The sequence below is a fragment of the Salvelinus namaycush genome, chromosome 7, assembly GCF_016432855.1.
Source record: "Salvelinus namaycush isolate Seneca chromosome 7, SaNama_1.0, whole genome shotgun sequence".
NCBI classification, from domain to species: Eukaryota; Metazoa; Chordata; class Actinopteri; order Salmoniformes; family Salmonidae; genus Salvelinus; species Salvelinus namaycush.
This window is the reverse complement of record NC_052313.1, coordinates 43,743,916-43,755,903: the sequence shown is the minus strand read 5'-3', so window position 1 is coordinate 43,755,903 and position 11,988 is coordinate 43,743,916. Positions and strand designations below refer to the sequence as shown.

The window sequence follows — 11,988 nt, the reverse complement described above, 5'->3', positions numbered from 1 at the left end:
TACAAGCAGGGGCAAGACGGGGTCAGAAGAACCTATTTCAAAGCCTCCATAATTACCTTGAAAGATAGCCAGTGTCTTATAAATGTCTGATATGATAGGGTTCAATGTGGGAGGAAAAATGCTTTGTTGGCAGCAAGGAGAGCGAGAACTTGTGTGGCTTCTAAGAAGAAAGTTTTTCTCCTGAATTATTTAAGCAATCAACACTCATATACTTCTAAGATTAAAGGAGAGGTTTTCAAAGAACAGTTCAACTCTCTGATGTACTGGCTACTGTCTATTGTGTCTACTGTCTCTATGTTCAGTTTTGAACCAAGGAGTGGGAAATATAACAACGTACCATTTATATTGTGGGGGGATTTCTGTACATGGGACTTTTCTTTTCTAGTAAAGTGTAATATGAATTTATAGGCCAATTGAATTCAATCGGCCTGGTATTGTATAGTGGAGACCTAAAACAACGCAACCTAATTTCAAACATATTATATTCCGTGAGAAAAAACACCCATGGTTTGAAATAACTCACCAGACAGCAATTAAGTAAAAAAACAACAATATTGTATTTCATAAAAATGTACAAAAGATATATACATATCCGACACAACAGAGTTGCATGGTAGTGTACAAAAAAACCAAACATTGATTCCTAATACACTATGATATCTTAGATTCCTCGTCATCATCAAGGGCTGCATTGGAGAAAAAGTCATTTGACACCGAAAAGGAGGATTCTCTTTCCCTTTTAGATTTTTCCTAATTCATCACCAAGAGTTAATAGCAACGTTATCACCCCCAGAATATGTATCATATCAAGTATTTGCATATTCTTTAGAAATTGTCGCTTAATTCCAGTCACAACTTGTCCCCGACACTGAGACGTCACTGTTCATCTCAATAGTCCAACTCAACGCGACAGACAAATAAGACAATGGCTCATATCGAAGACACTGTATGGAAATAGACCTGACATGACTAAATAGATTAGAAAAAGATTTCTTCTGACTCTAATGAATGATTTAATCATTTTTCTCCCAGATTTTTTTGTTGCTGCAACTTCACTGACAGAAAAAAAATCTAATCTGCACAGATGAATGAGTTTCAGATAAGATCTGAGAGAAAGAATCAAATTGTTTTAGATCAAGTCATTTACACAATTTACATATATGTGTGTCTTTAAATAACTAAATGATAGAAAAATCCAAAATCGGTATCATACAGAAGGACCTGGTTGCACTTCAACGTGATCTGTGTCATATGCTTGTCTTGCATATTCTGCGGCATAGCCAGGCACTTGGTAAACTTGTTTTACTGCAGAACTGTACACTATCTCATGTACAACATTAACAGAATTGTGCTGTGGATTACATTATACTTACTTACTCATCTAAGGCAAAATATGGCTTCTCAATAGATATGAAATCGCCATATTAGCTCCATAATGATACTGTACAGGATAATACAATAAGTAGCACAAACATAGTGGTGATTTAGCATGAAGTCTTCAGAATCTCATAGGTTCCTTAGTCTCTGGTGGCCGTCAAAGTTCTCCAATGAGGTGCTTAGTGTTCAATCACATGGTCAGGAGGACCTCTGCAACAATGTTAACTAGTAGGTTCCCCTCTTGTCATTCACACAGTCAGTTTAAACTCTTGGTGGTAGATAAACTATCATTCTTAGAGCTTGTGTTACAATAGGTCATTTCTTTTAACACACGTCCTGGGCCAAATACACCAAGGTAGGTAACGTGTGTTTTACCTGTGTCTGCCTTCAGTGTATTTGGGATCATCCTTATGACATCATGCTGAGGAACTTGTTCTCTTCTGCAAGCGCGGTGAGCAGGGAGCTCATATCGCCGATGGCCATGTTGCTGCCCCCTACAGGGAGGGGCAGGGAGGGCAGGGTGACAGAGTTCCGGGGGGTGGTGAGTCTGGAGGAGGTCTGGGACAGACTCTGGAGGATGCTGGGGCTGATGGTGCCTGACATCAGGCTGGAGTGGTCCCCGTCATCCAGCATGGTGTCAAAGTCAATCTGGGGCTCCTCTGCCCCTGTCCCATTGGACGAGTCCACCGTACTGGAGACCTGGTTGTTTACTCCCGGTGAGGTCATGGAGGTCTCAGTGCTGTCTGAGGGACATTGAAGAACGTCTACTACTGATGATGTCATCATCTGCATGTTGATGTTCCCGTTTGGCTCAAACACGTGTATCTGTCCTGTGTAGAACATAACATTGTTGTCTGTGTTGTTGCCATTGCTGCAGTGATTGCCAATTGAGTTTTGTCGCTGGATTGTCATTGACCCTGAATGCTGTCTGCTTAGAGACTTATGTTCTGTGGGCGGTCTTGGCTGGATGAGTATTTGACCTCCATTTTGTATAGGATGCTGAACCTGGGACGCTATGTTATAGTTCTGTTGATGTGAGATCATCCGCGAAGAGTTCACACCGCTATCCTTAAATGTGACTTGAGACGATTGACTCCCCGCTGGCTGCGTCCTCAGTCGGCTGTTCTGCGTGTCTACAGTGTGCACTGTGCCACCAACTGCCATACTACTACAGGAGGACCGCTGGTTAGCGTTAGCATCACTAGGACCGAGACCCTGGTTAAACCCATACTCGAGGCTCACTGGTTCATTGAGGTTAGCATTAGCGGGCTGCTGTTGCTGTAGGCTCTGTTGCTGGACACAGCTCAGCCTGGTGTCAGCCTTCTGCTGCTGTATGTATCTCCCCTGCTGGGCTGCGTGAGCCAGGTTGTGGTTAATCTGTGCAATGTGTTGGTTGGAGTTAAGATTCTGCTTCTGGAACGAGACAAAGTTCTGTTTCTGTTGGACCATGGCGAGGTTTGAGTTGCTTCGACCGAACGGCAGATGTTGGGTTGGGTTGTGAAGAGCTTCCACAGTCCCTGAGCTGACCTCGTTCCACTGCACCGGCATGGTGCTCGTCTTACTGGGTGAGGAGGGGAAAGACTGCTGCGGACGGCCTGGGCTTAGGGCACAGGAGAGGCGCATGGTTTGTGGTGCAGACGAAGGGTTCATACTCATATTGGTGTCCACCACAGCCATCCTTCGCTGGTGGTAAAACTGCTGTTGTTGCTGGGGGTTAAGGTTTATTGCATTTCCATGGAAACCACATTGTGCTTGTCGGTTGTACCCGTTGGCACAGTCTGACTTTCCAGCTCCGCCCTGAGCAGTGATGTAGTGAACGACGTCATCAGGAAGTACCATCATCTCCTCCTCACTGCTGTTGCGCCTACCGCTCATATCGCCGGCCATGGTCTCCATGGCCACGTTCTCAGAGATGCTGGGCGGCCGGGGGCAGTAGGGGTATCGCTGCAGGCTGTCGTCGGAGCGCGGCTGGTGGCTCTGGAGCGCCGGGTGGCGCCGCTCAGGTGCAGACAGGGCCTGGTTCGGCTGGGAGGCGTGTGGGTGGAGGTTCTGCATGTTGCCCGTGCTGTTGTAGCGCTGCACCTGAGGATGATGGGACAGTGGGTTCAGGGATGGCCGCCGGGGGACGGGGTCGCTAGCCCGACGGGGAATGTTGGACGGAGCTTCGTGGGGCATCATGCTGCGGCCGTTATAACTTCCCATATCGCCGCTGCAGTGCCTGGGAACCCCACTGGGGACAATGGTGTTGAAGGAGGAGTAACCAGACGACGAGTCTCCCTGGGAAGCGTCCCTGTAGAGGGCCAAGCAGGTCTTGAGACTCATCCTCTCCATGTTGGGTAAAGGTGTGGGTGGGGCTCCGCCTGTAGCCGCCGCATATTTCGCCTTGAGGTGGTAGTGCTGGGCGGGGGTGAGGCTGAGGTTACTGGGCAGCCGCCCCCCTCCTCCACCACCTCCACACTGGCTGGCGTCGCTGGACCTCCGGGACAGGTCTGCAGAGATGGGGTCGTAGGAGCCGGTGGAGCTGATGTTGTGGTGGCGGTGACCACTGAACGTGGAGGCGTCGCTGGAGCGGCGGCTGGAGTAGCAGGGGGAGATGCCAGAGGAGCGGCGGCTGATGTAGGCAGAGGAGACGGTGCTGGTGGCGCTGTCCCTGCGCTCCATCAGATGGTCCAGCTGGTTCAGGACAGTCACCTTACTGGAACACAGCTCACTGAGGCTGAACGATCCAGGCCCACCACACATATTTCCACTCTCCAGAAGGGACCCTGAAGCGAAGAAGAATTGATTTCACACAGGAGGAATGTAGCCTGAATAGATTTCTGAATGTACTGAATACTCAAAAAGGATAATTATGAAAACACTGGTTACTTCTTTCTTTTTATGTTTACTCACCGCTTGCTGGTATGGGCGGTAGCTTGGTGTTCTGGACTGGAGGAGCTGAATGATGATTGGCCCACTGGCAGGAGTCCCTCGCCGTCTTCAGTTTCTCCTTCTTCAGGTGTTCTAGTCTGTGGATGTGGCTGAGGCCTAGGTGTTGACGTAGGTGGAGGCCCACCCCGACCCCTGCTGTCCCAGACGAGAGGCCAGAGAAGAGGGAGTCCATGAGGGGCCCCGAGGGGTCGTCCAGCCCAGTCAGGTCCCCCATGCTGCCCCCGCCGCTATGGAGAGCCATCTCTACTCCACTGTCATGGTTGGTGGAACCGCCAAGTGGCGACGGCTCACTGCTACATGACGACTGACCACCAGGGCTGGACTGATACATCTAGAGAGAGAGAGAGCGAGAGAGAGAGAGAGAGGCGGAGAGAAACAACATGTTTATATCTAAAAAGGAAAGGGATCAGCATCTAACGAAGAGAAAGTAGAACAGTGATAACATAACAACATAAGGAGATGTACAGTGAATCATGAAAGTTCTTTTCTCCACAACTTTAATTGTAAATAACGAGTTTTAGTTGGTGTGGCTACAGATTATAGTTCTCTTTAGACTGTCTGTGAATTAGAAATGGGAGAGATGAAAGGATGCTTGAGTACATGCTAGGCCGGCACACGGGGCTATGAATCTGTGGCTCTCTGGGTTGTTGGGCTCCCCAGTCCCTCTTTATGGTGTACAGTATGAGGACTTAAAATTCCGTAATAACTATTATACACATGTTTGGACTGTGTTCCTTACTGGCTGTGGCTTATCATACAGCAGTAGTACATGATTATGACATGACGGGAGATATTATGAAAGATATTCTGTATTAAACTGAAGCTCAAACTGAAGCTGTGCTCACCTTAGTAATGTCTGTCCTTAAGGAAAGTTTCAAAGAGAAGAGAAATGGAAAGGAAACGTGCAGAGAATGTTAGATAGGAAGGATAAAAGTTTGTTAGGTAAGATTTGCATGCCATTGTTAGTAGGGGCTCAGACTGAGAAAATAGAAGGACATTATCTGTATTTAACCAGGCAAGTCAGTTAAGAACAAATTCTTATTTACAATGACAGCGCAGGAACAGTGAGTTAACTGCCTTGTTCAGGGACAGAACGACAGATTTTTACCTTGTCAGCTCAGGGAGTCAATCTAGCAACCTTTGGGTTACTGGCCCAACGCTCTAACCACTAGGCCACCTGCCGCCCCTTATCTGATTGCACAAATCTATAAAGTGGCTAAACCATAGATTGGGAGGGCACACATAACTGTACGGTAAACTAAAAACTGTCTGTGTTTGCTGAATTATATTTCCACTTCTACTCCAAATGATCTCTCTTTGGATGACAGGCTGCAACACCAGATCGTCTCTTACCACAGACTTCTCCGTCTTGATAGACTTGACCTGCAGGTAGTCCTCCATGCCTCTCGAGGTGCTGTCCATCTTCTCCATGCCCCGGCCTGTCTCGTTCTCTCCATTCTCTTTGGGTGGCACGGGTCTGCTGAGCGGCAGGTCACTGCGCTGTTTCTTGGTGACGTGGGCCTCTGGTCCGTGGACTGTCTTCACGTGCTTTCTGAGAGAGCTGGGGTCCGTGTAGCGCTTCGTACACCCGGGGACTTTACACACGTAGGGTTTCTGTGGATACAAGTGTATTTATTTCATCATTATATAGAAAGGTTATACTCCGAGAGATAAAATACATTTTACATTAGAGACATGTCATGTGTGTATATGTATATATATATATATATATACACACACACACTACCGTTCAAAAATTTGGGGTCACTTAGAAATGTCCTTGTTTTTGAAAGAAAAGCACTTTTTTTTTGTCCATTTAAAACAACATCAAATTGATCAGAAATACAGTATAGACATTGTTAATGTTGTAAATGACTATTGTTGCTGGAAATGGCAGATTTTTTTATGGAATATCTGCATAGGCGTACAGAGGCCCATTATCAGCAACCATCACTCCTGTGTTCCAGTGGCACGTTGTGTTAGCTAATCCAAGTTTATAATTTTAAAAGGCTAATTGATCACCCTTTTGCAATTATGTTAGCACAGCTGAAAACTGTTGTCCTGATTAAAGAAACAATAAAACCGGCCTTCTTTAGACTAGTTGAGTATCTGGAGCATCAGCATTTGTGGGTTCAATTACAGGCCAGAAACAAAAAACGTTCTTCTGAAACTCGTCAGTCTATTCTTGTTCTGAGAAATGAAGGCTATTCCATGCGAAATTGCCAAGAAACTGAAGATCTGATACAACGCTGTGTACTACTCCCTTCACAGAACAGCGCAAACTGTCTCTAACCAGAATAGAAAGAGGAGTGGGAGGCCCCGGTGCACAACTGAGAAAGAGGACAAGTACATTAGAGTGTCTAGTTTGAGAAACAGACGCCTCACAAGTCCTCAACTGGCAGCTTCATTAAATAGTACCTGCAAAACACCAGTCTCTACGTCAACAGTGAAGAGGCGACTCCGGGATGCTGGCCTATGCAGAGTTGCAAAGAAAAAGCCATATCTCAGACTGGCCAATAAAAAGAAAAGATTAAAATGGGAAAAAGAACAGACAATGGATAGAGGAATTCTGCCTAGAAGGCCAGCCTCATGCTGATGCTCCAGATACTCAACTAGTCTAAAGAAGGCCGGTTTCACTGCTTGTTTAATCAGAACAACAGTTTTCAGCTGTGCTAACATAATTGCAAAAGGGTTTTCTAATGATCAATTAGCCTTTTGAAATAATAAACTTGGATTAGCTAACACAACGTGCCATTGGAACACAGGAGTGATGGTTGCTGATAATGGCCATCTGTATGCCTATGTAGATATTCCATAAAATATCTGCCGTTTCCAGCTACAATAGTCATTTACAACATTAACAATGTCTACACTGTATTTATGATCAATTTGGTGTTATTTTAATGGCCAAAAAATGTGCTTTTCTTTCAAAAACAAGGACATTTCTAAATGAACCCAAACTTTTGAACTGTAGTGTATATTTAATCCGAAGCGATTTACAGTACAGTGAGTGTATACATTTAAATGTGGCCCCAGCGGGAAGCAAACCGACAACCCTGGTGTTGTTACCACCACACTCTTACCAAGTGAGCCACACAGGATCCAGAGTGAGATTAATATCATCCAGTTCATATTCTGTTTAATAACATTCAAATACATGCCTGGGAATTAGAATATCCATCCCCTCCTACTTACTCAGATTAGCTGTGACTAGCTGTTGTTGTAAACAGGCAATTAGAGTGTATAAATTATGTATGTAAGACCAGTGACTTGTTGGTTCTGCTTACAGCCACAGAATATCACTAAGATTTATGCGGCTTCCAGTAATAAAGTTACAGTTATACTGGTGGGATGGATCCAGTCTTGTGTTTCATCCCGAGGGGTTGTGTGTGTGTGTGTGTGTGTGTGTGTGTGTGTGTGTGTGTGTGTGTGTGTGTGTGTGTGTGTGTGTGTGTGTGTGTGTGTGTGTGTGTGTGTGTGTGTGTGTGTGTGTGGATCCATGGGATGCTTTTCCCCTACACTTCTCTCCTCTATCTCCTGATGGATAGGCGAGTAGGAGGCTTGGAACGGTTCCAGGGTTCATTTTGTATTGGTGATCTGCAGGTGGTCTGGATCTCCATAAGGGATGCCTACGCTTGATTCACACTAATGCACTGTGGGGCTGCCATGCTCATTAGTTCCGTACATCATTATTTACTCACACACACGCCTGCATACACACACACACACACACTTAGGAACACATGCACACACACACAAACGAACACAACACACACACACACGGCCGTGGTTTAATGCGGCAAGTATAGACGTCCAAGAACAATCCCCGTGCGTGATGAGAAAAAGTCCACACATCTCATTTCAGCCTGAATATGTAAAAGGCTAGCAGACAACAGATTGAAGATACATATGTCAGTTTGTATTTTCTTGATGCCACAATCTTTTGACCCAGGACCTTACAGTAAGTCACAAAAGGTAGAAGAGTATTGATCCTACGGATGTCTGTCTAAGAGAATATCTAATGGACTTCATAAGTGAGTCTGTCTGAAGTCTTGGCAGGGCAGAATGGAGCTGCAGTGCTGTGCAGTGTGGGAGCTTGACAGCATCCAAAATGGTGCCCGATTGCCTGCATAGTACGCTATTTTTTGACCAGGGCCCTGAAAGTACTGCGCTATGAAGGGGATAGGGTGGTGTTTGGGAGGCAGCCCCAGTAGGACCTCATTGAAGTGTGTGTGCGCGTGGGCGCACCTCGTTGGAGTGTGTGCGATTCTGGTGCTTGGCTCTGTCCGAGGCGTTGGAGAAGGCTTTGTTGCATCCCTCGTGGTCACACACATATGGTTTTTCCCCGGTGTGAGATCGCAGGTGGGTCTTCAGATTCTCCAGGCGAGAATAGGCCTTACAGCAGCCCTCAAACTGCAAGAGAGAGAAAGGAAAACACCAAAGCAGTCAAACACAGGATCTTTGTACAGTGTATTTCACGTCTATCCTTGTTTTCCATTCCTGTTTAATTTCTATAAAGATGTCCTTTGCAATTATTGTGTAATGAATGATACTCTTGTGTGGAGGCAAATACAGTGCATTCCGAAAGTATTCAGACCCCTTCACCTTTTCCACATTTTGTTACGTTACAGCCTTATTCTAAAATTGATTACATTTTTAAAAAATCTCAATCTACACACAATACCCCATAATGACAAAACAAAAACTGGTTTTGGGATTTTTTTTGCAAATGTTTCAAAAATAAAAAACAGAAATACCTTATTATTAAGTATTCAGAACCTTTGCTATGAGACTCGAAATTGAGCTCAGGTGCATCCTGTTTCCATTGATCATCCTTGAGATGTTTCTACAACTTGATTGGAGTCCACCTGTGGTAAATTCAATTGATTGGACATGATTTGGAAATGCACACACCTGTCTATATAAGTTCCCAATCTTGACAGTGCATGTCAGAGCAAAAACCAAGCCACGAGGTCGAAGGAATTGTCTGTAGAGCTTCGAGGCACAGATCTGGGGAAGGTTACCAAAAAAATGTCTGCCGCATTGAAGGTCCCCAAGAACACAGTGGCCTCCATCATTCTTAAATGGAAGAAGTTTGGAACCACCAAGACTCTTCCTAGAGCTGGCTGCCCGGCCAAACTGAGAAATCGGGGAAGAAAGGCCTTGGTCAGGGAGGTGACCAAGAACCCGATAGTCACTCTGACAGCGCTCCAGAGTTCCTCTGTGGAGATGGGAGAACCTTCCAGAAGATCAACCATCTCTGCAGCACTCCACCAATCAGGCCTTTATGGTAGAGTGGCCAGACAGAAGCCACTCCTCAGTAAAAGGAACATGACAGCCCGCTTGGAGTTTGGCTGCAATCGCTGCCAAAGGTGCTTCAACAACATTTCTGAGACTCACTTAGATAATTCATTTGATAATACAGCAGCAGCAATACAAGGATATACCATCTGTAGAAGAGAGACAATGCTTATGGAGGAGGTGTTGCTGTATATATTCAGAGCCATATCCCTGTAATGCTTAGAGATCTTTTGTCAAGTGTTATTGAAGTGTTGTGGTTGCAGGTTCTCTTGGCACATCTAAAGCATTTTCTTATGGGGTGTTGCTATAGGCAACCAAGTGCTAACAGTCAGTATCTAAATAATATGTGTGAAATGCTTGATAGTGTATGTGATGTCAACAGAGAGGTCTACTTTCTTGGGGACCTGAATATTGACTGGTTTCATCAAGCCGTCCGCTCAAGAGGAAGCTTCTTACTGTAACCAGTGCCTGTAATCTGGTTCAGGTTATTAATCAACCTACCAGGGTGTTTACAAACACTACAGGAACAAGATCATCCACATGTATTGGTCACATTTTTACTAATACTGTAGAACTTTGTTCTAAAGTTGTTTCCGTACCCATTGGATGCAGTGATCACAATATAGTGGCTATATCCAGGAAAGCCAAAATTCCAACAGCTGGACCTAAAATAGTGTATAAGAGATCATACAAAAATGTTGCTGTGACTCTTATTCGGACGATATTTGTTGGTCTGATGTGATTAATGAGGAGCATCCAGACGCTGCACTTGATGCATTTATGAAATTGCTTCTTCCAACTATTGATAAACATGCACCTGTTAAGAAACTCACTGTTAGAACTGTGAAGGATCCATGGATTGATGAGGAAATGATAAACTGTATGGTTGAAAGAGATGGAGCAAAAGGAGCGGCTAATAAGTCTGGCTGCACATCTGACTTACTTACTGCAAATTGAGAAATGATGTGACTAAACTCAACAAAAAAGAAGAAGAAACCGTATTATGAAGCCAATATCAATGATATAAAGAATGATGGGAAAAAAACTTTGGAGTACTTTAAATGAAATTATGGACAGAAAGACAAATTCAACTCCATCTTTCATCGAATCAGATGGCTTATTCATCACGAAACCATTTGATGTTGCCAATTATTTTTATGATTATTTCATTGGCAAAGTGGGCAAACGTAGGCAGGAAATGCCAACAACGAACAATAAGCAATTGTATTCATGCATAAAAAAAACAAATAATGAAAGAAACGCATTGCAAGTTTGAATTTTGTAAAGTTATGTGGGAAAGGTGGAAAAATGATTGTTATCGATCAATAATGACAAACCTCCAGGCATTGACAACTTAGATGGAAAGCTACTGAGGATGGTAGCTGACTCTATAGCCACTCCTATCTGCCATATTTTTAATCTGAGCCTAGAGGAAAGTCTTTGTCAGGGCTGGAAGGAAGCCAAAGTAATTCTGCTATCCAAGAGTGGTAAAGCGGCCTTTACTGGTTCTAACAGCAGACCTATAAGCTTGCTGCCAGCTCTTAGCAAACTGTTGTAAAATATTGTGTTTGACCAAATACAATGCTATTTCTCTGTAAACAGATTAACAACAGACTTTCAGCATGCTTATAGAGAAGGGCACTCAACATGTACTGCACTGACATAAATGACTGATGATTGGTTGAAAGAAATTGTAATAAGAAGATTGTGGGAGCTGTACTGTTAGATTTCAGTGCAGCCTTTGATATTATTGACCATAACCTGTTGTTGAAAAAACGTTTGTGTTATGGCTTTTCAACCTCTGCCATGTCGTGGATTCAGAGCTATCTATCTAATAGAACTCAAAGATGGAAGCTTCTCTAATGTCAAACATGTAAAGTGTGGTGTACCGCAGGGCAGCTCTCTAGGCCCTCTACTCTTTTCTATTTTTTACCAATGACCTGCCACTGACATTAAACAAAGCATGTGTGTCCATGTATGCTTATGATTCAACCATATACGCATCAGCAACCACAGCTAACGAAGTCACTGAAACCCTTAACAAAGAGTTGCAGTCTGTTTTGGAATGGGTGACCAGTAATAAACTGGTCCTGAACATCTCTAAAACTAAGAGCATTGTATTTGGTACAAATCCTTCCTTAAGTTTTAGACCTCAGCTGAATCTGGTAATGAATGGTGTGGCTGTTGAACAAGTTGAGGAGACTAAATTACTTGCCATTACTTTAGATTGTAAACTGTCTTGGTCAAAACATTTAGATTCAATGGTTGTAAAGATGGGGAGAGTTCTGGCCATAATAAAGAGATGCTCTGCTTTTTTGACACCATACTCCAAAAAGCAAGTTCTGCAGGCTCTAGTTTTGTCTAATCTTGATTATTGTC

The 11,988-nt window shown here is 44.2% G+C and overlaps 1 protein-coding gene across 1 annotated transcript in view; it reads right to left on the bottom strand.

Annotated features, from left to right (window-relative positions):
• Positions 1–1,406: 1,406 nt before the first annotated feature.
• Positions 1,407–11,988, bottom strand: part of LOC120050733 (zinc finger protein GLI2-like) — a 68,674-nt gene continuing 58,092 nt past the window's right edge. Inside the window, exons 10-13 of the mRNA XM_038997295.1 lie at positions 8,557–8,721; positions 5,662–5,922; positions 4,270–4,639; positions 1,407–4,142 (exon numbers count right to left, since the gene is read on the bottom strand). Coding sequence (XP_038853223.1) covers positions 1,786–4,142; positions 4,270–4,639; positions 5,662–5,922; positions 8,557–8,721 — 3,153 coding nt within the window. The 3' untranslated portion in view covers positions 1,407–1,785. The remainder of the gene's footprint in view (positions 4,143–4,269; positions 4,640–5,661; positions 5,923–8,556; positions 8,722–11,988) is intronic.